General features: G+C 37.4%; 1 protein-coding gene across 2 annotated transcripts in view; it reads right to left on the bottom strand.

Moving 5' to 3' along the window:
- The window catches only part of ASXL3 (ASXL transcriptional regulator 3), a 172,897-nt gene that overhangs the window by 54,805 nt on the left and 92,467 nt on the right, over positions 1 to 25,625 (bottom strand). For both annotated transcript variants that reach the window (XM_037032620.1, XM_037032627.1), the window contains 3 exons: positions 20,106 to 20,223; positions 19,024 to 19,143; positions 8,172 to 8,335 (listed from right to left, as the gene is read on the bottom strand). In XM_037032620.1, the coding sequence (XP_036888515.1) occupies positions 8,172 to 8,335; positions 19,024 to 19,143; positions 20,106 to 20,223 (402 nt within the window). The remainder of the gene's footprint in view (positions 1 to 8,171; positions 8,336 to 19,023; positions 19,144 to 20,105; positions 20,224 to 25,625) is intronic.

The raw sequence follows: 25,625 nt of genomic DNA, 5'->3' as shown, positions 1-25,625 counted from the left end.
TTCTCTGCCTGTATCCTGTGGGCAATTAGCATCACCTAGGGGAAAGTGCATGACTTGGAGGCAGACAAAACCTATGTTCAAATTCTGGATCCCACAATTTTACTTGGAGGGAGATGGGTAAGTCCTAGTTTCTCCCTGATCCTCAGTTTCTACGTGTATAAAGTTGGCTCAATAATACAGACCCTTTGGAAAGTTGTACTAAGGATTAGTGATAACCTATTTAGAAGACCTAGCATTGTAAGTGGCCCATGTTCTTCCCTTTGCTAGGATATCATCCTGCTACACTTCTTAACCTTGTAAACTTACTGCATCTTCCCAGACCCAATTCATAGGACACCTTCTCTGTGAAGCCTTCACTAACTCCCACAGACAATATAATTATCCCCTCCATGTTCCCATAAAACAATGCATATATTGTACTACCACATGACACATTCTGTAACTATAGGATTTCACATCTCTATCTCGTTTAGAATCATTTCCTTCTCAGGGTAGGAACGGTGACTTCCTCAGAGGTCTGTCATTTACCTGGGAGTCCTAGCAGGCAGAGGGCTCACTCAAGTTAGGATTATTTGAGGAGAGTAAATTAGTGCAACTATTTACAAATGCATGGTCAGTGTGCAGCAAATCCACACAGGATATTGCAGTAACTAGAGCTAATAATGAGGGGTAGTATTTGACCTGAAAGGCAAGGGAGCAATAGCTTATCAGAACGTAGTGAGGGCTGTATGGACAAGACCTTCTGATAGGAGCTAGTCAATGGATGCTGACCACACAAGGCAAGTGAGGGTTTCAATCTTTCTCTTCCTCTTCTACCCATCCTTCTATTGGGACTCCCCCCAAATTGAACCCAGTTAGAACCCAGAGGGCCTTCTCTTTCTCTTTTCTATCTTGAACAATCCAGGCCTTAAGTTTAAAGCAATGTAGGCTACAGAGTACCTACATTGGCCCAGAGTACGATCACAGGACCTAGTGGGGTGAGGCAGACAGCCATATGGAAGGGAGGCCTGGAAGTGGTTGTAGAGGCAGAGCCTGGTGAGGCTGGCACCTGCATGTGGAGTGGCCTGATGTGAATGTCAGGAGTCAAGCAGGAAAGGGAGGCTGCCCAATCCCCAGTCCGGACGGGTGGGAAAGCGGCCTATCAGGGAGTCGGACCCTGAGTGCAGAAAAGAGACCATCCACATGAGGGGGGCGTGGTAGTCAAGGTGAAGACTGGCTCGCTACAAGGGGATTTATCAAATATTTAAGCGTACTAAGGATTTCTCACTGTCAGTATAAGACAGATATGGAAAGGGGGAAAACTGGACTGAACCATGGGTATTAGATTACGATGAGAGGTTTTAGTGTGAATTCATGGTTTATAAGATACAGAAAATACATATATAAATAAGTAGAGACATAAATTGTGCCATGTTCATATATTGTTTATATATGTTTAAAAGAGTATGAGTGGGCTCATACTCTTTTTTCTATAAGGCACTCCTTGTCTTCAAGACAGAAGTAAAAAAGGTGTTCATATATACATACATGTACACTCACAGATGTGTTCTCTGTGTTTATATTCCATGCACATTTTCTAGCTCTGCTTAGAAATATATTCATATATTTCATTGCTCTGTCCTGCATCTGGGAGCAGCAACACCTTATCAGCAAAGAGCACAAGTTTTGCAAGATCTTGATCTCTAAATACCATCCTCCACTAAAGGGAACCATGGCTTACTGAACAAAGTGTACATTCCAGGGCTGCAGCAAAGAAAATATAAGATGAGACTAGAACACTCTGATGTGCTTCAAAGTAATGCAGTATTCAAAGAATAGTGTCAGAGACATCGGAATGACCTGAACAGGCTCTCAGCGACCAAATGCATGACAATCAAGCATAATCTTTTTGAGAAAATTGGAAACAGCAAAACCACACAGATATGAACAAATGAGTAAGTTGAGAGTCTAAAGAAAAATAGTATATTTACACAGTTTGAAAGATCCTCCTCGTTAAATATGATTTAATTACATACAGAAGAAGTAAATTTACACTGGAGAAGCGTGGTAGATGCATCTCAATCAAATGGTCAAGTGAACGTCATTATTACAACAAATCAAAATTGCATGCCACCTAATAGTTGCAAGGAGAAGAATGCAGCATCATTTATCATGTTCTTCCCCAAAACACATCATCTGAATTTAATCACACACACTCCATAAGTGTCAAAACCATAAAAGTCCAGGGACAGCTGAAGAGCTACTCCAGAATCAATGAGATAAAGAGACATGACAACTAAATGCAATAACAGATTCTGAACTGGATCTTGTTGTGAAAAGTGATATTATTGGGACAACTGGCTAATCTCAAATACAATCTAAGAATCACATGGTAACAATGATCATTGTTAATTTTCTGATCTTGCTTGCTTAGGTTGTCCATATATGAGAAAATGTCCTTGTTTGTAGAAAACACAACCTTAAAGGCATAATATTGGGTTAGTCAAAGAGCCTGTTTATGTTTTTTTCCACAAAATAAAAGACACATTTTCCATTTTCACCAATACCTGTATTGATTTGGCTATTTTGTGTATGTCAGCTATCTCCTGCATAGTATAATGTTGATTGTTCTCAATTAATGTCTCAATTTGATCGCTATCAACTTCAACTGGTCTACCTGACTGCAGAGCATTGTCCAGCAAGAAATCTCCAGTGCAAAAATTCACAAACCACTTCTGAGACATTTGATCAGTCATAGCACCTTCTCCATACACTGCACAAATATTTTTTTTGGCATTTCAGTTGTTTTTACATTTCTTAAAATAATAAAGAATATGTCATAATATGTCATAAATGTTATTTTCTTCCATCTTCAATATTAAAATGGCAAAAATTCACCAATTTTGTTAAGGTTTTTTTAAATGCATGCTGATATGACAGGTCACAATACAATCCAATAAAATTGTTTTGAATGAGGTTAAAGACAACTAAGTGCTACTTGAGCCATTTTATGGAAAAAAACAAAATGAACTTTTTGGCTAACCAAATATACTGGGAAGGGGAACAGGATGGATCACCAGGCTGGAAACTTATTGTCTATATCTTTAAATTCCCTACAGGTTTATGATTATTTCAAAATTAAAAAAAAAACAAAACAGAAGGCGTAAGTCCTCCTGACGCAATCACCTGTATGAGTTAGCCTCCCAGAGCTACGCAGAGAGAAGAGAGATGAAGGGCGGACCTAGAGGGACAGAGGAAACACATCCATCTTGCTGCTCAATGACCTCGATGTCCATTGGCACTGCTGCTGGCGTGTGACATCCGCCCTGAGCATCTCTCCCGGATCTGTGTTTTCTGTCTATTCTCTGGCTCCTTCCCGTACCCTTCTTACCCACACTCTCTCACAAATACAGGTATTCCTCTGGGATGTCTGTGATATCTCTCAGTCTCCTCAAATCCCATAGCTCACCTAGATTCCATGTAGATTTTACCACTAACTCCATTTTAAGAACTTATTCACTAATTTATTTTTATAGACAGGGGAAGGGGAAAAAGAGGAAAAGAAACAGCGATGTGCGAAGGAAACACTGATTGGCTGCCTGTCGCACGTGCCACAACCAGGCCCAGGCCCACACCCAGGCATGTGCTCTGACTGGTAATCAGCTGGTAACCTTTCACTTTGCAGGGTAATACCCAATCAACTGAGCCACACCGGTCAAGGCAGTCAGTAATTCCATTTTGTACGGTCCCAAAACCTGAACATACAACCATTTCTGGACATTTCATAGAGTAGAAGCACATCAACCAAAAAGGTTGAAACTAAACTCCATACCTACCTCTGCCCCTGCAGTGGGCCCTGTTAATTGACTGCCAGGCTTCCCTCCATCCCACCCCCATGACCAATCCTTAGAACAGCACTTCCTAAACAGCAGATTTCCGAAGTACCCCTGACCTCTTCCACAGTGAACCATTTCACTCCTAGGGTTCAAGAGTAGGCCTGGTTGCTTGAAACCAATTTGCACAATCCATTTCCATGGTTAATGGCATTGTTTAAGAGGTGATCATGTGATCTAACTAGTACCCTTAGTGTGAGTTTTAGGTCTTTTCTCTGAAATACTAAAACAGAAGTATTGTCTTCATGAATATGAGCCAAGAGACAAGTACCGACTTTTTAAATTCAGGTAGCCATCCTATCACATGAGGATTCAGGTTTAGAACAGTGCCAACAATAAGGGAGAAGATTTTTAAATTAATTCATTAGATAATAATTAAATGGGTCCTTAATAACAACTGAAACCAGGACCAACAACCAGAAGCCCACTCTAACCTCTCTCTCCTAATCACCTGAGCTAATAAATCCTCTTTATATTTAAGTCAGTCTGAGTGTGATTTTCTGTTTCTTATGGCATGATGTGTGGACAGTAAAATTAAATCAAAAACTAGATGTGACAATGTTATAAAACAACTCACAGTCGATAAAAAAATGTGACCCAAGATGAATAGACCTTCTGAAAAAGAAAGAAAAGTACAAATATAAGGAAAACAAAATACCAGACTGGCTACTTTAATGACAGGTGGCATTGGCAAGATAAATGGGAAACCTAGCTTGTCATAATTTAAAGCTGTTGTAACTCAATGAACCCTTCTTCACATGGTCCAGAGTCAGAGGCCCTGTAGCACTCCAGACCTGACTACTCCAGATCTGGAGTACTCACAGGAAGGAAACAAGAAAGCTGCAAATTTCAAATTTTGTAAAAATATGTGAAGGCAGCTTTCATACAAGTGAAATTCTTAGGTATGTCACAAAATTATACTACCTTCCACCAGCTCAAATAAATCTATGTAATCAGACTCGCATTTCCATGCCTTTCCTACTGATTCTGGCCCAGAATATAGTGATGCTCATTCCCATCTGGATATCTATAAGCTAAACTGAAACATTCGCAGTTCTGGTAGGAGAGGGGGGTTACCTCGTGACGAGAGACAGAAAGATCTCTGAACTTCTCGGTGTCCAATGCTGACCACACATGCAGCATCACGGAGCCTTTCTGCCCTCCCAATTGCCCTAGATAAAATCTCCAGTTGCATTCTAGACCTTTTAAAACCCCACCTCACTGGCAATCTGTCATTTATTCCTACTCATCTGGGTTGACAACATGCCTGGAAGTCAGTCCTGTCTTTTCATTTCCAAGGCAAAAGTCCAAGGTCAAACCCTTATCTCAGATCTCACAACTACCAACAAACGTCTCTTAAGGAGTCTCCCTGTCTTAATTTTCTGCCTGTTCATTCCATCCTTCACAGGGCTACTGGTCCTTAAGAGAGAGAGAGAAAGAAAAAAAAAAAGACTGTATTTTATTTATCCTTTGGATCTTTATGTCCTCCCTTGTGTCCAGGCACTAAAATATTTGTATAACTTATCCCATGCATTCCATTTCTCACTTGAAAAATCTCTGATGGGACCCATTCCTTTCAAAAAAAAGTTCACAAAGCTCTGTCTGCAGCCAGGCTACCAGGACTGTCAATCACACTACCCCTCAGCAAGCATCCTACCTCCCTTCCCTGGCTCAGACACACTGAACTACTAGATCATCTGGTACATACAAGCAGCAAGCCTTCGTAATGAAATGCTCTCCCTTGGGGAAATCCACTGTCCCTTGATTCTATTTATGAAATACCCACTTCAAGGTTCAGGTATCCTTTCCACCATGAAATCTTCTCCAATACCACTTCCAGACTAATGTTCTTTATTCAGAGGATGTTATTTATTCTTCCACTTTGACATTTTCACTACTTTGACTAGTCTTATACTAAATTTAGTATAGATCCACCCAGTGATTAGACTTCTTTTGCAGTAATAAGAAAAGTGTATATGGTACAGCATTTTAGCATGAGGTTGCTTTCTCCTCTGTCAGAGTCATTCTTCTATCTCTATATTCAGCAAAGTGTGTTTAGCACATAATACATGCTCAATAAATATTTTTTGAATAAACAATTTTCTGGTGAACTGTTGTCTGTGGACAGGTACTGTGCCTTACTCATTTATACTTCTCACAGTGACTAGAAAAAAACTGAGTAACAAAAACTGCTACAGGTTGAATCAAATATTTGGCTTAGGCTGGCCTCTTGGGTCACTGAAATATTTGGCTCAACCTAGCACAATTTGTCATTTCTTCATTCCAAAAAGATGTATTAAGTATCCTGTATATGCCAAATCTTATTCCAGAAGCTGGAGATAGAATTGCAAACAAGATAAACCACATGGATACTGAAGTGGAGAAAAGAGGATGTAACTAAAATATCAGTTTCTACCACCACAAAAAAATAAAAGTTTTTCTTAATTCCTGAACGTAATTCTGAGTCACACAAGCCTGAAACCCAAGAGGCGTCAGCAGCTTCCTCCTCTATGTTACTTCAGCTGTGATTGGACAAAATGCAAAACTGCTCCTGCTGGATGATGATGGTGAAGATAATGCTGGCATTATCCTTCTCCTCATTAATTTCCATGTTATTTTCCAAATTCAAGCCCTCATTTTGTCTCTTTGGAACAACTAAAATTGCTTCCTAACCACCCTTTCCACTTTCTTGCTACCCATCTCTAACATTCCTTTTTCGTACTGCCAGAATAATTTTCTTAAAAAGCAATGATACCATATATTACAGCTCTGCTCACAAGCCCTCAAAGGCTTTGCACTCACTGCAAACACAGGGAGAACCTTGTTCAGGACTCTGGCCTCCTCGGCAAGAATCTTCCAAAATCAGCTTCCATTTGGTCTCCTCACATTCATTTGCACCGTTCTAACTAAAATCCATACTTCCATAAAATTAGCTCTTGATTTTGTACCTTTGAAACTTTCACTTGGTATATTTCCATCATTGTTTTTCAAATTTTGCTTGTATTTCAAGGCCCAATCTTATATTTGTCTCTGATTTCCCCTTTTGCATATAAAAGCTCGGTACACTCTGTCCTTTCCCCCTTAATATTACCTGTTTCTACATCATATTTTGATTATTTATAAATACAGCTTATATATCTAACTAGAATGTATATAATGACTGATTACTGTCTTCCCACTATTCAAAGGCACCTAAACATCATACTCATAGTCAACATTAAACAATTTTTTAAACCTAAGGCAAATTTCCAAACAAAAATATATCTGAAATGAAAATATTATTTTTACAAATATAAACAATAATCTCTACCAAAGAAATATATAAGAGTGATAGAAAACTATAGCTTAACAAATTTTAAGTTTGTATGAAAGGAGGTAAGTTAGTAGAAAACAAAATCAAATAAAAAGCTCAAAAAATTGTTCAAAGTAATGTGGAAATATTGAATCAATCTTGCTCGTTTCAACTTATGGATGTATCTATCACTTTGAAATACGAATTCATTTTGAGATACAAATTGATAAACACACACACACTATGTCCATCAGCTGGAAACTATATACAGTGTCAAAATTTACTGAAATAAGAATCACAGGGAAATGTTTCCTATTTACCACTTAATAATTTTTTGAAATCTAATAAACATTTATGTGATGCATTTTTTCCTTTTCTAAGGAAACCGCTTCAGAAGATGAGTATGCCTGCTATTATGGCTTTATCTTTCTATTTCCTTACTTTAGAGGCTTTTCAAAAATACAAAAATACTCTTACAGCATTTCCAGTTCTACTAAAAAGAAAATAAAAGATGATTATTTATAGGCAATCGTATTCATGATGATAGACTCTCAGAAGGCAACTGCAAACGTAAATTTTAAATGCTTTTGGGAAGAGTTGAGAATGAAAACATTTACATAATTTCTTAGAAACCCTGGCTTTTTATTGCTACACTTCAATATTCCCTCCAGGCAAGGGAGCGGCTGCTTCAAAGATTTATTTCATAATGGAATGTTTGATTTCATTGTTTTTCCTCCCCAATGTGGGTAGGTCTATTGTTTTCACTTGACAGCAATACACTGTATTTTAAATTTTGAATTGGCTCACTAGTGATAATTTTTTAAAAAATGGTTTTATTCTGGCAGATTAAATGAATATACCAATATTAGCAATCAGTATATAAATTACATAAATATATTATATGATAACAAAATGGTCCATCCATATCAGTCATCTTCTAGAACAGACTTGCCACTTCATAATTATATAACCAGTGACTAATATCAAATGTCTCAACTTCTACTTACCTGCCTATCCACTTCTGGAAGCAAAAGCAGGAGGTATTGTTGAAAATGCTGAGGTAAGGAAGCAAACGTATGTTTATTTATTAATGCCCTCAAGTTAGTGTTGACAAGAATAGATCCTGGGGTTTCTATGTCAATGTCCTCAGCTTTGGTCCATTTCAAGTGTCCTGTGATAAAGAGCAAGAGGCATGAATTTACTATAGACTAGAAAACTCATGCACATGTATACACAAATAGATGTATATGTGGAAAATGTATATTATATATATATATATATATGCAAACACATATATTCATGAATATATTTAATTCTATTCCTTTTAAAAACGGTACTGCAGAAGAAAATGTCCAAAGCTTTGTGTTCCTGTATTGCCTTACTTGTCTTTAATATTCATAATGTACACTTCACCCAGTATGGTCTATATTTTTAAGTCTAAGTAGCACCAGTTCTACATAGAGAAGTATTTTAATTATGTTCTTCCAATGAACCAGATTTTCAGAAACTCTGGGAGCATACACAGGAACAATGACAACACCTGTAGATCCCATAATACACAGGATGAATAATAATGTGCTGTTAATTTTAACGGAGGTAACAGTAGCCCCGACAGATGTGTGTTCCTGGGTCAGGTTGCACGCCAAGCCCTGCGTTGTTTTAGAAGATTTTTATTCATGGTATTTTGATGGTGACCTTTTAAAAAGCAATCCTTTATAAAAACATCAGCTGCAAGGTCTGAAACACCAGTATGCTTCAAAGGGTAACTCTGCAATTCGGGGCACACTGGCCCCCAACAAAAGGCTGTGTGCAGAGTTCCTAATTCGAAATGAGGACACACAAGGAAATACTCCACCATTAGGGACAGTCAGCTGATGCACCAAACAGAAGAATCACCACTCTGAGTTGCTTGAGCTAAGAGAATGATTAAATGTGATTTTAATACAGTATGTTTAAGTCAGGGATCAGTGAATTACGGCTTATGAGCTATTTCCAGTCCAATTGTTAAGACATTGCCAAGGTCTACCTTTGCACTACAATTCAGAGCTGAACAGCTGTGACAGAAATCTCATGACCTGCAAACACACAGTATTGCCTCTCTGTCCTCTGAAAGAAAAAAATACTGCCTTTGTTTTAAATAATTAGAAAAGAAGGAATAAAAACTATTATGAAAAATAGGGCATGTCATTTAAAAAATAGGCAAATTTGAAAGAGAACCATACAGAAATTCTAACAAAATTAGTTTTTTTAAAAATAAAACAATATTCAATGGGCATAGCAGAAGAATGTATTATTGGATAAAATAGAGAGTTGATGAAAATATCTAGAATACAGAATATAAAATGATGAGTGAAAAAAACCAGGGTCGAGAATGCAATAGAGGGGATGAAACAAGCGGTCCAAAGGCACACCTGCAGGAGTTTCAGAATGAAAACGTCAGACAGGCAATATCTGAAGAGCGAATGGCTTAGCTCTCTACAACGGAGAAAACGCAGAGTCCTCACATAGAGCAGTTCTCCACATCTGAAGAAGGACAGATATCCGTTTGATACGTTGAAATCAGAAAACACCAAAAATAAAAAGAATATCTTCGGACAATTTTGACCAAAAATGGATCACCTCCAAAGGGATAACAATAAGACACAGCAACTTTACCCTCAATAGATAACAGACGACAGTGAAATATTTTCAAAGGGCTACAAGAAAATAAATGTCAATCTAGAATCGCATTAAAAACAAAGTCTCTCAAAATGGCAATGATACAAGAACATTTTTAGCATCCAAAATGGAAACTCCTCCTTTTAGAGAATCTTGCTGAAATAACTAGTAACTGTTCTTACTTAGCAAATAAATAAATCAAAGAAAAGAATGAGTGGGTAGCAAAAACAATGGTAACTTAAAGACTAATAGACACGAGTAATTCCAAGTAAACTTAATGGTGAAAAACACTACTAATAACTAATGAGAGTTAAAACAAAGTGGAAATAAAACAGTAGGCCATGAATGCATGCAAGATGAGAAGGTGCAACTGAAATGAGAATTCCATTAAACCCTGGCATCGTTTGGGAACAAGAGAGGCATGGGCCAGTTCTTTACTTTGTTAAAACTCAAGAAGATTTTACCCTTGGCAACAGCATGGATGGACCTGGAGAACATTATGATAAGTGAAATAAAGCAGCCAGAGAAAGACAAATATCATCTGACTTCACTCCTATGTGAACTCTAATGAACAAACTGAACTAACAAGCAAAACAGAGACTGACCCACAGCTAGAGAGCAAAATGACAGCTACGGGCAGGAGGTGGAGAATCGAGCAGAGAGGGAGAAAGAACTCACGGACACGGACAACAGTGTAGTGGTTGCAGAGGTTGGGTGGGGGTGTAAGAGTGATAAATGGTATCAGAAAAAATACAATAAAAATAAATTTTTAAACAACTCTATAGGTAGCAGTTGACAGGGGCAGGAAGGTAGGAAAGAGATTCATAGTTTCTAAATAAATGAATGAAAGCAAAACTCAAGCATTCAAGGCATAAAAGGTATAAAAGGCATAAAAGGAGAAGTCATTCCTAAAAATTAAATTCCACTCAAAATATACCTAAATGAGTTCCTGTATTCTATTTAAAAAGTAATACAATTTAATTATATGATGCTTATAAGAGATATACTTAAAATAAAAATCACATGGAATGGATAAAAATGAAGAGATAAACTAAGAAATACTAGGCAAACATTCAAAGGCACACAGAAGGCAATACTACAATATTAATATCAACAAGATAATCAAAGGTGAAAAACCTTACTGGGCATGAAAAAAAGCATTTCTTAATTGCAAAAGAAATAATTCACTGGGAAAATACGATAACCTGAAGCCTGAATCCATTTAAACAGTCTAGCATTCAAAATCTAGCATTCTTATTTTAAAATTAAGAATTAAAAAGATAAATTGACATTACACAATGCCAGTGAGGAGCCTTAATATATTTTATCAGAAATTGTGATATCAAACAAAAAAACAGTCAAGATTACAGAGGACTTCAACAATTCAATAATGAATCTTGAACCAATGAATTTAACATAAGGCACTGCACTGAGCCCTGCAGAGAAAGCAATGTTTTTGTTGGCACTCAAGGACAGAAAAAAAAATGAAACAAAACAAACAAAAATAAAGTAAGAAAATTAACCAGTGAATCTCAACAAATAACTGAAGAATAATATAAAACCTTGTCTTTCTTTCCACAAAGAAATATAATCAGGCATCAATAAGACAAACACAGCAACTGTCTAAACCTCCACATCCATTACATATTTTCAGATTCAAAAGTGCATTTCTAGGTATGTCATGAGTTAAAGGGAAAAAAATGCAATAAAAATTACAAAACATTTGGATTCTGAATGATAATGCGTAATTTGTAAAATGCAGTTCAACTGGTTTTAAAGATAAATTGTATATATTAGAGAGTGGAAAAATATTGAAAATTCATGGGTTAAATGTAAAATCAAGAAGTTAATAAGTGAAACTGAGAATACAAACTTGAGAGAGAAGAAATAGAAGATTGTAAAAAAATAATGGTCAGCATTCATGAAATAGAAAAAAAGGACAAAATAGTTTTTCTTTTATAGACTAACAAAATAGGCATACCTCTAGTGAGAGATGGCATAAATGAACATGAACAGAAATAAAAGGAAGGTATATAATTTGAAGTTTAATATAGATTTACAAGGCATATATCATTATAATTAAAAATATATTTTAAAAAGCATAATATATTACTATGACTTTAGGCAATATCTTTGAAGACAGATAAAGTATTCTAAGTTTACAAACTTTCAAATTTAACTTAAAATAGAAAACCTGAATATATTTGTAAAATACTTTTTACAATGGTTAAATAGGTAACTTCCCCCCATGCACAAAGCACTTATTATAAATAGCTCTAAAGATCAATTTCACTATACCAAGAAACTTTCCCATTACTTCATTGTATATATATATATATTCTGGTGAATAGGTAATGAAAGAAAGCTGTTTAATTCACTTTGTGAAGTTAATATAAGCCTTATTTTCTAAAATAACAACAAAGGTAGAATGAAAGGGGAACTTTCTTGGCCAATCGCACTTATGAACACAAAAAGTACAAAAGTTGTACCTGGCTTTTAAAAGTGTAAAGCAAATCTGGCAAACTCCTAATATCTGTTGAGTCAAGGTGATAGATATGTATATGTTTGCTTTAGCAGCATCTGTGTTTTTCTATATGTTTGGAGTACTTCACAATTTAAAAAAAAAGACCACGGGGAGAGAATATTTGGAAAAAAGCTTCTTTTCTCATCAGAGGCAAAGGTAAAAGCCTACAGACAGGAATGTTGAAAATGTAGCCAAGTAACTTGCTTGGCTATGAGCACTGTAAGAAAGAAGTAGGCTTATGTTGCTGGTTACTATTTAGTATGGTTCCAAGCTGTTAAGATACCATAGAAAGAAGATACAGAGAGGTACATAAGTCTTTTATGGCTACGCCAACAGAAAAATCTATTTCAAAGATGTTCATTTAAGCAAAAATATGCTTTATAATTTGGGGACAAAAACAGAGCAGATGAAATTATTGCTAAACTTGCTGCCACACAGAATGTTTAATTGCTTTTTAATTATCCTCATGCACTCACTCTTAATTGGACTAAGAACAATCCAATTATATCTGATTGTCTTGTTAAAGCTGGTAGGTATCTCACCTCCCTACAGTATTCAGAGGAAGAAAAAGATGTAGTCATTTTTGTGTCTAATTACTGGACACTATAAAGTGTAAAGTAGTTGAGATTGATAGAAGGAAGAAGGAGAAGCAAAGTTTGCCCAATTGCCCCAGAGATTTTATGCTATGTAAAATGATACTGGACTGATTCCGTGACAAAAATCATGGAGATGTGTCCAGTCAGGGTCAGGGAACTTCTCTACAAAGGGAGTTGGAAGATCACCAATCTGAGGAAAGACTACAAACTCTGGAGCTCCTGTTGATCAGCGGGTAGTCTGCTGGCTGAACCACTCGGACTTCCCAGAAGGGAACCCACACAGGATTTACACGTAAAATGCACAAACACAGAGACATTCCACTCACAGAGAGCAAAGGAGCGCGTGCCAGAGCAGACAAGAGCCTTCCATGACAAGAGGAAAATACAGAAAGACTTCAAAACAAAAAGAATTTTTCATCATTTCAAAGGAATTATAAAGGGGGGGAATGGTGGGGGGGGTGTACAGGGTGGAGGAGAATGAAGGGGGGAATAGAACAACAACTGTAATGGTATAATCAATAAAATATATTTTTTAAAAAAGGAATGTTCAGAAAGTGGTTGGAGAAGAAAAGCCTTGAAAGAGTGAAGTCCAAGGGGAAAAATTTATCTGAGGTCAAAATCTAATCACCTACAACATGAACCCATGTAGCCCTCACAAATGAAAAAACTGTGTGAAAAGGCCCCCAGGGAACACTGAATCCATTAAAATATAGTACTAGGTTTAATGAACTATGGAGATTCTGATTACAAAATAGAATATAAATGTTAACAACCTTAATGTTTAAAAAATCATAAAACTTAACAAAAACATGGAGTTAGGAGGGGCTGTAAGTGTAATTATTTCCCTACCCTTTACAATATATTGTCCCAAGTTAAATGAGTGCTTAAAAAGGCAACCATTCCTATTTTGGTTTTTCATATTTTTAATACCATATCTTTGGAAAGAACTTTTAGCTATAAACATATCTTGTGGCAATGCTTAGTAATTTTGTTTTGATTTTACTTCTGTTCTTTTTCACTATTCAGTCTAAGCTTAATTAAATGTAATACTTTAATTTAAATGGTATAATACAATTTTTTATGATATCTCTGGCTATCATTACACATTAAGAGATGTCAGATAATGTTTATAAAACAGTGGGGGAAAATATTTTGGATGATAGATTTAGACTTCTTTTTCAAATTTCATTTTTCTGCATTGATTTATTTTAAAAGTATATAACATGTTATGAAACCAGTGAAGTTATAATTCTTCACTACGAAAAGATTAAACCAAACAAAATACATTGGAATGAATCCCAGAAGCTGGGCTCAGCAAAGACATTCATTATAAACCCCTCAGAGATGTCCATTAGCATCTCAGATTTGTTTAGCAGGCACTTTGTAAACTCCTTCTGTGTGATTAGGTAGGGAGAATTATAATTAAAAACTGATTTAGGTAAAAGACCCCTAATTTAAGGAATGTACATTTTAGTTAGAGAAAAATGTGAGAAATGAATACAAAACAAATGGTAAGAGAGAATGTCATCAAACACATTTAATATTAAATGTGTAAAACCCATCCTCTAAGTGTCCTGAAGACCATGGATGATAATGGACCAGGGTTAGCTCAGAAAACTCCACTGGGAGCTTTTAAATGAGTTTCATCCTTTGCTCAGATAAGGAGACAGGACATTAAAACAACTGATTAGGCAAGAAAAACGTGTACTTCAAACCTCAATCCGGCTGTTACTTTCATCTCACTGGATATGGTTTCTGACTCCCTGATTATTTAGTAGCCTAATACTTACTGTTAGAATAATTTTCAAGACATATGATCTAAAAGAACTTTTGTAGCTACTGCTAGCATTTGTTTGTATGCATAACCAAATGGCTTTTACCATGAATGAATAAGAAATGGGAGAAGACTAACAAAGTTGTGTTACTCTAACATCTTCAGAGAAATATTCTACAGATCCATTTTTTTCAGCCATGCACAATTGCCCAATGTACCACGTCTATTCAATCAGAGAGCTACTCAGAGAAATATTCTCATAATTTTCATAAATAACCCTGATTAAGAACCATCAAACAAAAACAATAAAACAAAACTATGTCAAAGGTAGTGGTTCATAGGCTGAGTGGTTTCTTTCTCCTAAGGACTTCAAGATCACTGTGCAGAATTAGAAAAAACTGAGGGATGTTGGGCTGCCCACCCTCTCCAGGGAAGCTGGCCCACGAAGGGACCCAAGGAGGTCTGCAGTGCATCCTTCATGGAGGGTCCTCAGGGAAACGCACTGGAGTCCGCCGTGTGCCGGGCTACACACCTGAGATTCCAAGACCCAGGAAAAACTGATACCTTGAACGGGATGAATATCCTGCCATCTGAGTAACTGCCAGAGACCAAAAGGAAGCAAGTAAGGGATAATTTAAAAATATTTCCCTGGCTGGTGTAACTCAGTGGTTGAGCGTGGGCCTTCAAACCACACGATCGCGGTTCGATTCCCAGTCAGGGCACATGCCTGGGTTGCAGGCCAGTTCCCAGCAGGGGACTCATGAGAGGCAACCATACATTGATATTTCTATCCCTCTCTCCTTCCCTTCACCTCTAAAGATGAATAAATAAAATCTTTAAAAAAATATTTCACATCCTGTTAGAGCAGTGATTTTCAACCATTTTATCTCATGGTACACACGAACTAATTACTAAAATTCTGTGGCACACCAAAATCTATTAATTTTTTTGCCAATTTGACAAAATAATAGGCATAATTTTGATTCATTCTCACCAATCAACTATTATTGTGTTGGCTGTTGCCATTTTTTTTCCTATCTGACAACCTAAGGGAAAAAAAGTCGGTGCCCCTGATTAAATAGTCAGGTATTCCAAGTTTTAAAAATTCCTACAGCACACTGTTTAAAAATTGCTGTGTCGGGGAAATCTGACAATGAGGATGAAAATTTAGATTTACACCCTAATGTCTGATTTTGACTGAATTACTCTCAGAATTACCAGTTTAAATTAGAAAAGACTTACAGCATTTGTTTCAACTCAGAACAGTTTCAATAGGTTAGGACTTACATACAGGTATCTCCACCTAGAGACGACAAAGAGTGTTAAAAGCCCGTGACTGAAACTATACAAATTAGATGTCTAACTCTGGTGGGATAAAGAGATCAAAGAAAACCAGCTCTCCCTGTCTAGTTGGCTAAGGTGTTTTGTTTGCTGTTCACCTCTCTTGCACTGGTTTTGGAGCTATACATCAGTTCACAAAAAATGACCTTTCCTCAAGAACAGAGCGTGTTTTTCATTCATGGGTGTCCAAGTGATGGTCTACTGTGTTGAAACCTATAGGATGCCTTGCATATCCAGACACACTACTCGCCCATTCAGTTACTTATTAAAAATTCATTCAAAACTTATTCAGCACCAACTAAATAAGCGGGATATAATGGGTGCAGTGAGAACCTCAAAAGATGGACATTCACTATTCCCAAGGAATGAACAATTGAATGGCTATGAGGGGAGAACAGAATGTACAGAAATACACCTTGTGGAGTACCAAACACCATCCTGACTCTCAAATGCTTCACAGCACATAGACTCTTTCCTTCTGTGAGACCCCTAAGGTCATACAATATCAAAACCAATACTTTCTAAGAGAGACGTGGGCTACTGTCTCGAGACGATTACAGTTAAGGCTCTTCCTTCAATTTTACATTTTTTTACTTTTCATTCTATAGTATTGGGCTTATTTTGGAGGCTTAACAAGTGGGACTATCTTCGTTTTCACAAAACAAGCCATTCCACCAAACTGCTGGTTAGGTTAGTCAGTCAGTCATAGTCCCCTCCCAGGAATTACCTTCAGTTTATTTTTGACAAACTTTTACCTTAGTTGATTTAATTTAAATCCCACCTTTTCCCTCTGAGTGTTTGATTTTACAGATTCAGCCAGGAAATGTTCTAGTTGCTCACTCTCCTTCTACATGTAACTTAGTGTTCCTGCACACTAATGCCTACAGCAGAGCCATGTCATTGAATGCCAGGTTGCTCGTCAGTGGTGCCCAGAGGTCTACAACTCAGGCTGGTTGACTTGACAGTCAGACCATCTCTAAGATGAATGGTTTAGACTTTGGAGCTAGCTGTGCCTTGGCTTGTATCTTAGCTGTGTCATTTAAGGGCAAACCTCCTATTTAATCCTCTGGGCCTCAGTTTTTTCAGCTGAAAAAAAAAAAAGGAAATGATTCTACTGTACATAATTGAAGTAAGGACGACATGAGGTAACTTTTGTCAAAATACCTAGACCGCTGCATTACATATGGACAGTGGACACGACTTCACTTCTACATTCCTTCTTTAAGGCAGTTTCATTATTTCTACTACTTTGTAGTCTAAAAGAAAGCAGGTTCAAAAAGAATACAGTGATCTCCGTTATGGCCTTTTAAATTTGTTAACAAGTCAGCTAAAAGACTCTGACAAAATAATTTCTAACATGTAGCTGGTCACTGGCGTGCAGACTTCCAGGTACCGATTAGATTGTAAGCGATCCTGATCGAAGGCTTGAGCCGCTGCGAGGATCCTGATTACGTGGCCCATGCTGCTGTTGAGGCCCGCTCCTGAAGTCAGCTAAGTAAGTAAACAGGCCTCATGCCTCAAATTTTCTTCAACTCATGATATGACCCTGGCTTTACTGGGGTTGCAGCAGCCTCTTTTAACTGAAGGTCACTGACTTTCAAATTACTTGGGGTTCCACAACACGGAACTTTTTTAGGACATTCTTTACATATCATTCTCCCATTACAATGCTCTATTTCAGAAACTGCTCATAATTAAGGATGTATTTTGCAACACCCAAAAGGCTAGTAGGAAAAAAACTCAACAGTGTAAGCGTAAGTGGGGTTATACACAAACCCATACATACATTTTTGGCTACAGGGAAACTATAAAATTATTTAGCCTTGGAAATAATGCAAAAGAGGTAATTATGCTACACTTAAATATTTAAAACCATAATAAATTATGCTTCTCAGAAGATATCTTATCTAAAAATATATCAATGCTATTCAAAGACTTTTTATTAAAAGTATGTCCCTAGGGTTTAGCAAAATTTCTGGTATACAGTAGGCAATCAAAAAACATTTACTTAAAAAAAATAAAGGAGTCTGAATCTTGCTTGAATTTTACAAGCAGGCAAAGTTTGCAAATAGGAACTGCCCTTTGCTGCCAAGAAAATAAGTGGCAGAACCAGTAATGAAGTTCAGGTCAGTAAATTTGTAGTTTCTATCATTTTACAGAATGCTACAATGATCCAGATCATTATCATTACCCTCACTCAGAGGTGAAATAACTGAGAGAGAAATGAAGCCATTAGGTCCAGGCTTCCAGCAAGGCAGATTCAGCAGAGAATTACAATGCTCCACCCAGGACACGTTTATTTCTGTCTTTTTAATTCTCATCTTCCTTTCCCCCTGAATGCTGCTGTTGAGTTCCTGATGAAACGGTATCAGCACAAGGAAATCTTCAGAAGAAACTCTGGGGCAGAAATGTAAGACCCATGGACAGTGTCTCCCACACTTCTTAGTAATTTTATACTATTTTTCAGACAAGCACTACTGAATATTTCAAGCAGCACAGATGAAAAGCAAGGCAGAGCAGTGTTACTACAGCGGACCCCAATGACAGTGTGCTTTCTGTGCAATGAACTCTTTATAAAAAGTTGCATGTTCCCCGAGTACAGTATATTCTAATAAAGTGAAATCCAGTTGCAGGAACCAAATATTGCACATTAGATAGAATCATGACTTGGCAGATAATTACTTGTTTACATATATTAGTTTAAGTATCTTATCTTTAGTCTTTGTTTTATCTAATGTCATTCACGAATTTAGCAATATTTAAACAGTATTTAATCATCTTTTGCTTAATGTCATACTGTTGTAACGACATGTCCTTATTTAGTACCCTTTTGGTTTAGATAGATTGGAGAGGTTTAAACAATGTTTGTTTAGCCATTAAAAAAGTGTTCTGAGGTTCTCCATAATTTTATTCAAAAAGGCACAAGTCTCTAAAACGTGAAATGTCACAATGTTTTGAACACTCACCTAAAGCAGACTTTTTTAATCGCTTGAAGGGCTGACTTGTCTGTTTCCCAGTGGGAGATTTCTGCCCATGTTTCATTTCTTTATCTGAACTGTCTGCTTCACCGTTTTTAGATTCGGGTCCTAAAAAAGGAGATAGTTATTATGTCATTATCTTCCTCTGACTGTCCTTGAAAAGACAAATCTGAAATTGTTTTTTAAAAACTGCAGATACAATCTCCTTTTCTAAGAGTTAAGTCACTATCTTTGGCCCCAAGCTGATGCCTCCACTGGATACAAAGAGAAAGCCCAATAAATCAATCGAACAGAACAAAAAGCAAGAACAGATGGCGTAATAGTGGAGTCAAAAACACACTCACTGATCTGATGGCTTTTAAAAGAAACACTCAGATCTTTTTTAAAAAACACATGAACAAGCTTCAACAGTACTGTATCATTTAGAGACAACGCATGACAGAAAGATGAAGCAAGAGATGCTCGAAGAGAGGGAGAGATCATGCCTTTATAAATAACTTTATGTTCCAGTAGGAATAGAAAATGCAAACACTGGTCTCTAACAAATAGAATGGCACATAGCTGATAAAGTGGCAGGAGGTCAATTAGAAAAGGTCAGGGCTGCACTGAGGTGAGAAGAATGTTGTCAGAACACAAAAACTAATAAGGGATTCTGATTTTGCAGCAAAGGACTGGAGAACAAATTCACACCCTCAGAGGGAAGAACTGCTTTTGATGGCATTACACATCAGCATGGGGTCCACCATTAAAGTTCAACATTCAAACAAAAGCCAAAGCAACAACAACAACAAGAAAAAAAACCCACCCAGAAGTATCACACATTTTCTTAAACCACCTGACATTAACAAATGAAACCCTCTGATGAGAGTGAGCTGGAACCTTTTTGAAAAAAAGCAAAAAGCCCTATTTTTTTTCATCGCTGAAAGAGTGAAAGGTATTTAGGAAAATTACATAAAACCTCAAGTGGAAATATTATTCAGTTGCAAGGAAAATTCATGACATCTCTCTTTCAGCGAGGAAGTCTCCTCCCGGAAGAGACTGGCGGAGCATAGCACATTTCAGCTCTTTACCTGAAGGCGAATCCGACTGCTCATCAGACACCTTTAATGGTGTCAAAACAACGCGAGGAACAGTCTTGTTTACCATCATTGAGACTCCATTTCTTCTTTTCTGCTGCTGTCTCAAAGCCTATAAAACATGATAATAAAAATATAACATAAAAATATAGCCAAACTAATTTCTCATGATTGAATTAAACGACCCATTTGCCCATTAGATAGAATCTCTTAAGATACTTACACACTACAGAGTTACTAATTTATCAGAATCTTAAGAGTCACTTTCACATTATTTTCCCTCAAAAGCATAAAAATCAGGTTTTGGCAAAGGGTATAAACTTGAGACCATTTCTGGGGTAATTCTGAAAACAAAGCAGTACTTAAAAGGCTTGTTCTACCTTAGAAGTGTGGCTTGAAAGCCCATGGAATGTGAAACCATGACTCCCAGGTAAAATAAATGTAAAATAAATGTTTCGAGACCAGGATAAAAATATATGTGTCTGCACTTCTCTTGCAGGTGCGCCCTCTCCAGTGCACTGCTCAGTCAATCACGTTAACACCAAGTGTCATCAGTATGTACAGCAGGTAAGGACTACAGTATTGATGCATTCACTCAGCCGTGGGGCACGCTGCACAAAACCACTGAACATGGCAGGAATCATTTATTTCTGCGAAGGGAATCAGTCCTAATCTTGGAAACCTTGCAGCACTTGGCTTCTGTCTGCTTGACTTTGGACATTAACCTTCAGAACAGGAACATGACGGCGTTCTGGCAAATCAGGGGAAAAAATAAACTGATACCAGAATAAATCTCTCTGAATGGGAGTGCTTTGTGTTTCGTAAATGAAACAACCACGGTAATGATAATGTAATAAAAGACATTTAAAAGTTTTGAAATACGGCTTATTGAGCTGATGGTTTTACGCTGAAAATTACCTGTAATAAAAAGGGTCTTAAGCACACAAAGCTGATGAGACAATAAATTCACACTTACAGGAAGACTAAACCTCCTCGAAAGGTTCAAAGGCTGACCACAGACAGCCTGAAGCCTTTTTATCCCTGGTTTCTGTGTAATCTCTACCAGTTTTATGACATCTCAGTTACCTGATGGGTATTCCCTGACCAACAGCCGCCAATCTCTGCTGAAATACTACACTCACTCTATGTCCCTGGCTGTCAGAAACAGTGTCATTTTATTTGCAAAGGGTGTCAGCTGCATGTCCAACTTGTTGATCACAGGATTTAGCAATCAAATAATTACAGAAGTGAAAAAAATAAATACCATTTAAATGAGAGAAGGCCTATTCAGATTATATTTAAAACCAGATGGAAAAGTGAATTGCTTGGGAAATTTATTACAAATGATTCTGCTGCTAATGATGATACAAGACATCTTCCCTTCAATTCTTAGACTGAGCTTCTCTATAAAAAAGCTGGCACTGCGGCAGGAAGAGCGGTAAGAGATACAAAAAATGAGTAAGACGCCATCCTTCTCACCTTTTGCTTGCACTCAAAAATATATTTAATGAGAGCAGTGTGCTATGAAATATTTAAGACACTTGCTCTTTGATCATCAAGGTGTGTACATAACTGCATGAATTCCTCTAGGCTTGTGTAAGAACAGAAACAACTTATAGACATTAACCTATCAATTCAATAATAAAACAGAATAAAGAAACACAGTGTCTTCAATTACAATTAAGCCCATCTTTGCCTACTATGTACGGACTCACAAAGCCAAAAAAAAAACCTATAATAAGTGTGACAAGTTTTTAGGAAGCTCTACAGGTTAGATTTAAACTATGTCCCTTGGCAATTCAGACAGGCATTTTAAAAATATTCATTTTATATGAGGGTAAAGGAGTGTTATTTTGGAAAATCTTGATTTAAAAAAAAGAGACAGAGATGAAATAACAAGAGGCCTAGAAGCTTGTACCATAAAGTCCAAGATGGCCTAACTTTTCAGAGCATTTTGTGGTAAGTAATGACTAAAGTAATAAAAATTGCATCCTCTAGTTTTAGAGCTGAAAAGATGTTATTATAAAAAAATTAGTAGCTGGATAAAAAGAAACCATGACAGAAGTAATAATAATAATAACAGTAATAATAATAACAACCCATAGTTATTTTGAATTTTAAAGAGTCACAGTGGAACCAAGGTAGGGATAAAAGATGCTAATCAACACTGAACCCATTTCAAGGATTTTTTTTCTGAATTTATATTTCTACTCAGAAATTTAAATAATATTTCTTAATATAACATTTTTTAAAGTACTGAAATTCAACACTTTGTGCCTGTAGATGATCAAAACGAAATGCCCACCATATTTTAAAAAATGAGTGTTTTAAGTGTTTGGAGAATATATACATTTGTTTGGTTTGTAAAAAAACAAGCATTATATTCGACCCCAAATAACTTTTCTAAGGAGCAAATAAGCAAAAACTTAGATGTCTGTCACAGCAGCAAAGCAGCAGGCTACTAGGCAAAATTTCAGGAGCAATTGAGTTCAGCTGCAGGAAGGGGCATCTTTTTTTTTTTTAATTTAATTCTTGTTCAAGTACAGTTTTCTGTCTTATATTCCCAGACCTGCCTACCCCCCTCCCCAGTGCTCCCCACCTCCCTCCCATTTCCGCCCCCACCTTAGTTATTGTCCATGTGTCCTTTATACTTGTTCATGTGAATCCTCCCCATTTCCCCCTGTGATTCCCTCCCCTCTCCCCTCTGGTCCTTGTCAGCCTGTTCTGTATTTCAGTGTCTTTGTTCATATTTTGCTTGCTTGTTTGTTTTGTTGTTTAGATTCCTGTTAAAGGTAAGATCATATGGTATTTGTCTTTCACCGCCTGGCTTATTTCACTCAACATAATGCTTTCCAGTTCCATCCATGATGTTGCAAAGGGTAGGAGCTCCTTCTTTCTTTCTGCTGCATAGAATTCCATTGTGTAAATGTAAATGTACCATAGCTTTTTGATCCAGTCATTTACCAATGGGCATCTAGGTTGCTTCCAACTCTTGGCTATCATAAATTGTGCTGCTATGAACATCAGGGTGCATAGGTTCTTTTGGATTGTTTTTTCAGGGTTCTTAGGATGTACTCCTAACAGTGGAATTGCTGGGTCAAAAGGCATGTTCATTTTTAGTTTTCTTAGAAAATTTTCCATAGTGGTTGTACCAGGAAGGGGCATCTTAATCGCATTTCCTAGGTCCGCCATCATTGTAGGCTGAGTGGTTTTAGGTTCAGTGAATATTCCAATTCACTTTCTAGAAAATAGGATTTAACTTGACTTTGGATGCTGAGGACTCCCTCTACACAGATGAGGATGTGGAAAGATGGGAAGAAACCAATGCTGACTCAACTGAGATGTTTAGGATAGTTTAGACTGGATCCACACAAGAGAATAGGCATTTGTTGAGTCCACACGGCAGGTTATATAGTGAATCCTGCCTTATATTATTGCACATATTAATATATTTCATATATTGCTGGACTCTCATTGGAGGGCTCAGGTCCTGCAAGTAAAGAAGCTAGCTATTTATGGTTTTTTAAAATGTAACTGTATTTCTGCAACTACATGTACATTGACTCCTCATACAAATGCTACTTGAGTCCTTCTCATAATCCCTTGAAAAATGTGCAATGCTTTCTTGGCCACATCAACTGGGGTAGGACAATGAAAGAGGGAGAGGCTGTGCTGAGTAGGAACTCACACACACCATCAAAGCAGGCGGTACCTGCCCAAGAGAACCAACGCAACTGGACCTTTAGCATTGTTAGGTGAGTTTTCCTGTTTTTAAATACCGTGCCAGACAAAACAAAGAGGATTCTGTGTCAGACTCAGCCTAAGGGCATCAGTCTTGACACCTACTACACACCCTTCCCAAAGCTCCTCACACCACCAAATAAATGAGTCTGACCCCTGCCCAAGAGAGGTAGTAAAACCCCCTCCTCTAATGTGCTGACCTGCCGGGCAGCAGGCCTGCTGCAGAGCTGTGGGAATGACGGTCGGGTGCAACCGTTACAGGCGAGGTTGTAAGGTCAGAGAAATACTTCACTAGCAGGGTAATGCAGAGTAAATTACTTGGGTAAACGTCCCTGTGAAACAAAGACAGACAGTGTTGCTAAGATGTTTTAAATAGGAAGTCCACAGAGCTGTTCTTTATATAGGCTGTTGGGGGACGGTAGGTGGCCCTCTGGCCATCTCTCGTGAGTCCTTTGAAGCTGTGTCCATCACCTCTCTTCACACCAGGGAGCACTGTATCCTGTTGTCCTCACCTTTGAGCTTTAGCTCCAGTTCCATGAGAACAAAAGTTCCTATTTTATATTATATTACAGACTCAGTAGAAGTTAAAAGCTATTTAATTTGTAATGATCTAAATTTAGATATGTCACAGCCTGGAAAATGTAAATGCAGGCAATAGATTAAAGAACTAGGACTAGGAAGGCCACTTCAGCTGGTCCTGGAAGGTCTGCTCTGCTCTTTCAAGGTACCATGAAAGGGGAATTTTTTGTTGTTGTGGCAACAAGTTGGGGCAAAGGAGGCTCTTTCTCTCGCATATCAAAGGTATGAATTAGTCCTGGTCGCCCACTGATTAATCTGCGTGTGGTTTTTATTTTGACATTGATATTACTATTTTAGTTTAGATTCATTTCAGGGGGATGATATCAATAAGACACCTCTAACCACTCAAGTCTTAGCTGTACATTGAAATGTTAATGAAATAGCTTCTTTAGCAATGTAAATCCTGTAATTTCAAATCCAGAAAGAAGCAGTATCAAAACCTAAATAAACAAGCAGATGGCAAGTGTAAATGCAGTTGACTATGCAGAAATGTACCTTCAAGCTGCCCACACGTATAATGTCCACATGTCCAAACTACAGAGGACACTGGGCTCTCCAAGCTTAATACTTTCAGGTCCCATTCAATATGGAAGAAATTTATAGGCAAAAACATGCCCATAAACTTTTTAAGGGAAACAAACATAACAATGCTAAACCAGTCAAGGAAAAGTAAAGATCACAGCATACACCAACTACAATTTTAGGTCTAAGCGACAAGAAAGAAATCAAGAGATGCTGACTTAGCACACTTTTCTCTAGAGATATGTTGCAATATTCTCCAATAAAAAGAAGTGAAAACTTCTGGTCAAGATGGAAGCATAGGTAAATATGCTTCATCTCCTTACACAACTGCAGAAAAAAATTACAACCAAACCTCAAAACATATAATACCCAGAACCATCAGAAAATCAAGACTCTAATGGAGTCTGACAACCAAGGATTTAAAGAACTCACATTCATATAGACAGGGAAGAGGGGCAGAGAGGAGGCAGATGGGTGGTCCCGCATTCATATGTGGTGGATAAAAATCAGGAGGGACACCTGGTGAAGAAGCAATCCCAGCCACAGGCCAGACTACACAGCCCCAGGGTTCCAGCACAAGAATATAAATTCCCATAACTTCTGGCTATAAAAACCAGTGGGGGTTGGAGCAGCGGAAGAAACTGTCTTAGAAGGCACACAAACTCACCCACT

Source organism: Sturnira hondurensis, unplaced genomic scaffold (assembly GCF_014824575.4).
Source record: "Sturnira hondurensis isolate 20B ecotype Veracruz unplaced genomic scaffold, ASM1482457v3 Scaffold0001872, whole genome shotgun sequence".
NCBI classification, from domain to species: Eukaryota; Metazoa; Chordata; class Mammalia; order Chiroptera; family Phyllostomidae; genus Sturnira; species Sturnira hondurensis.
This window is presented reverse-complemented; position numbering and strand designations above follow the sequence as displayed.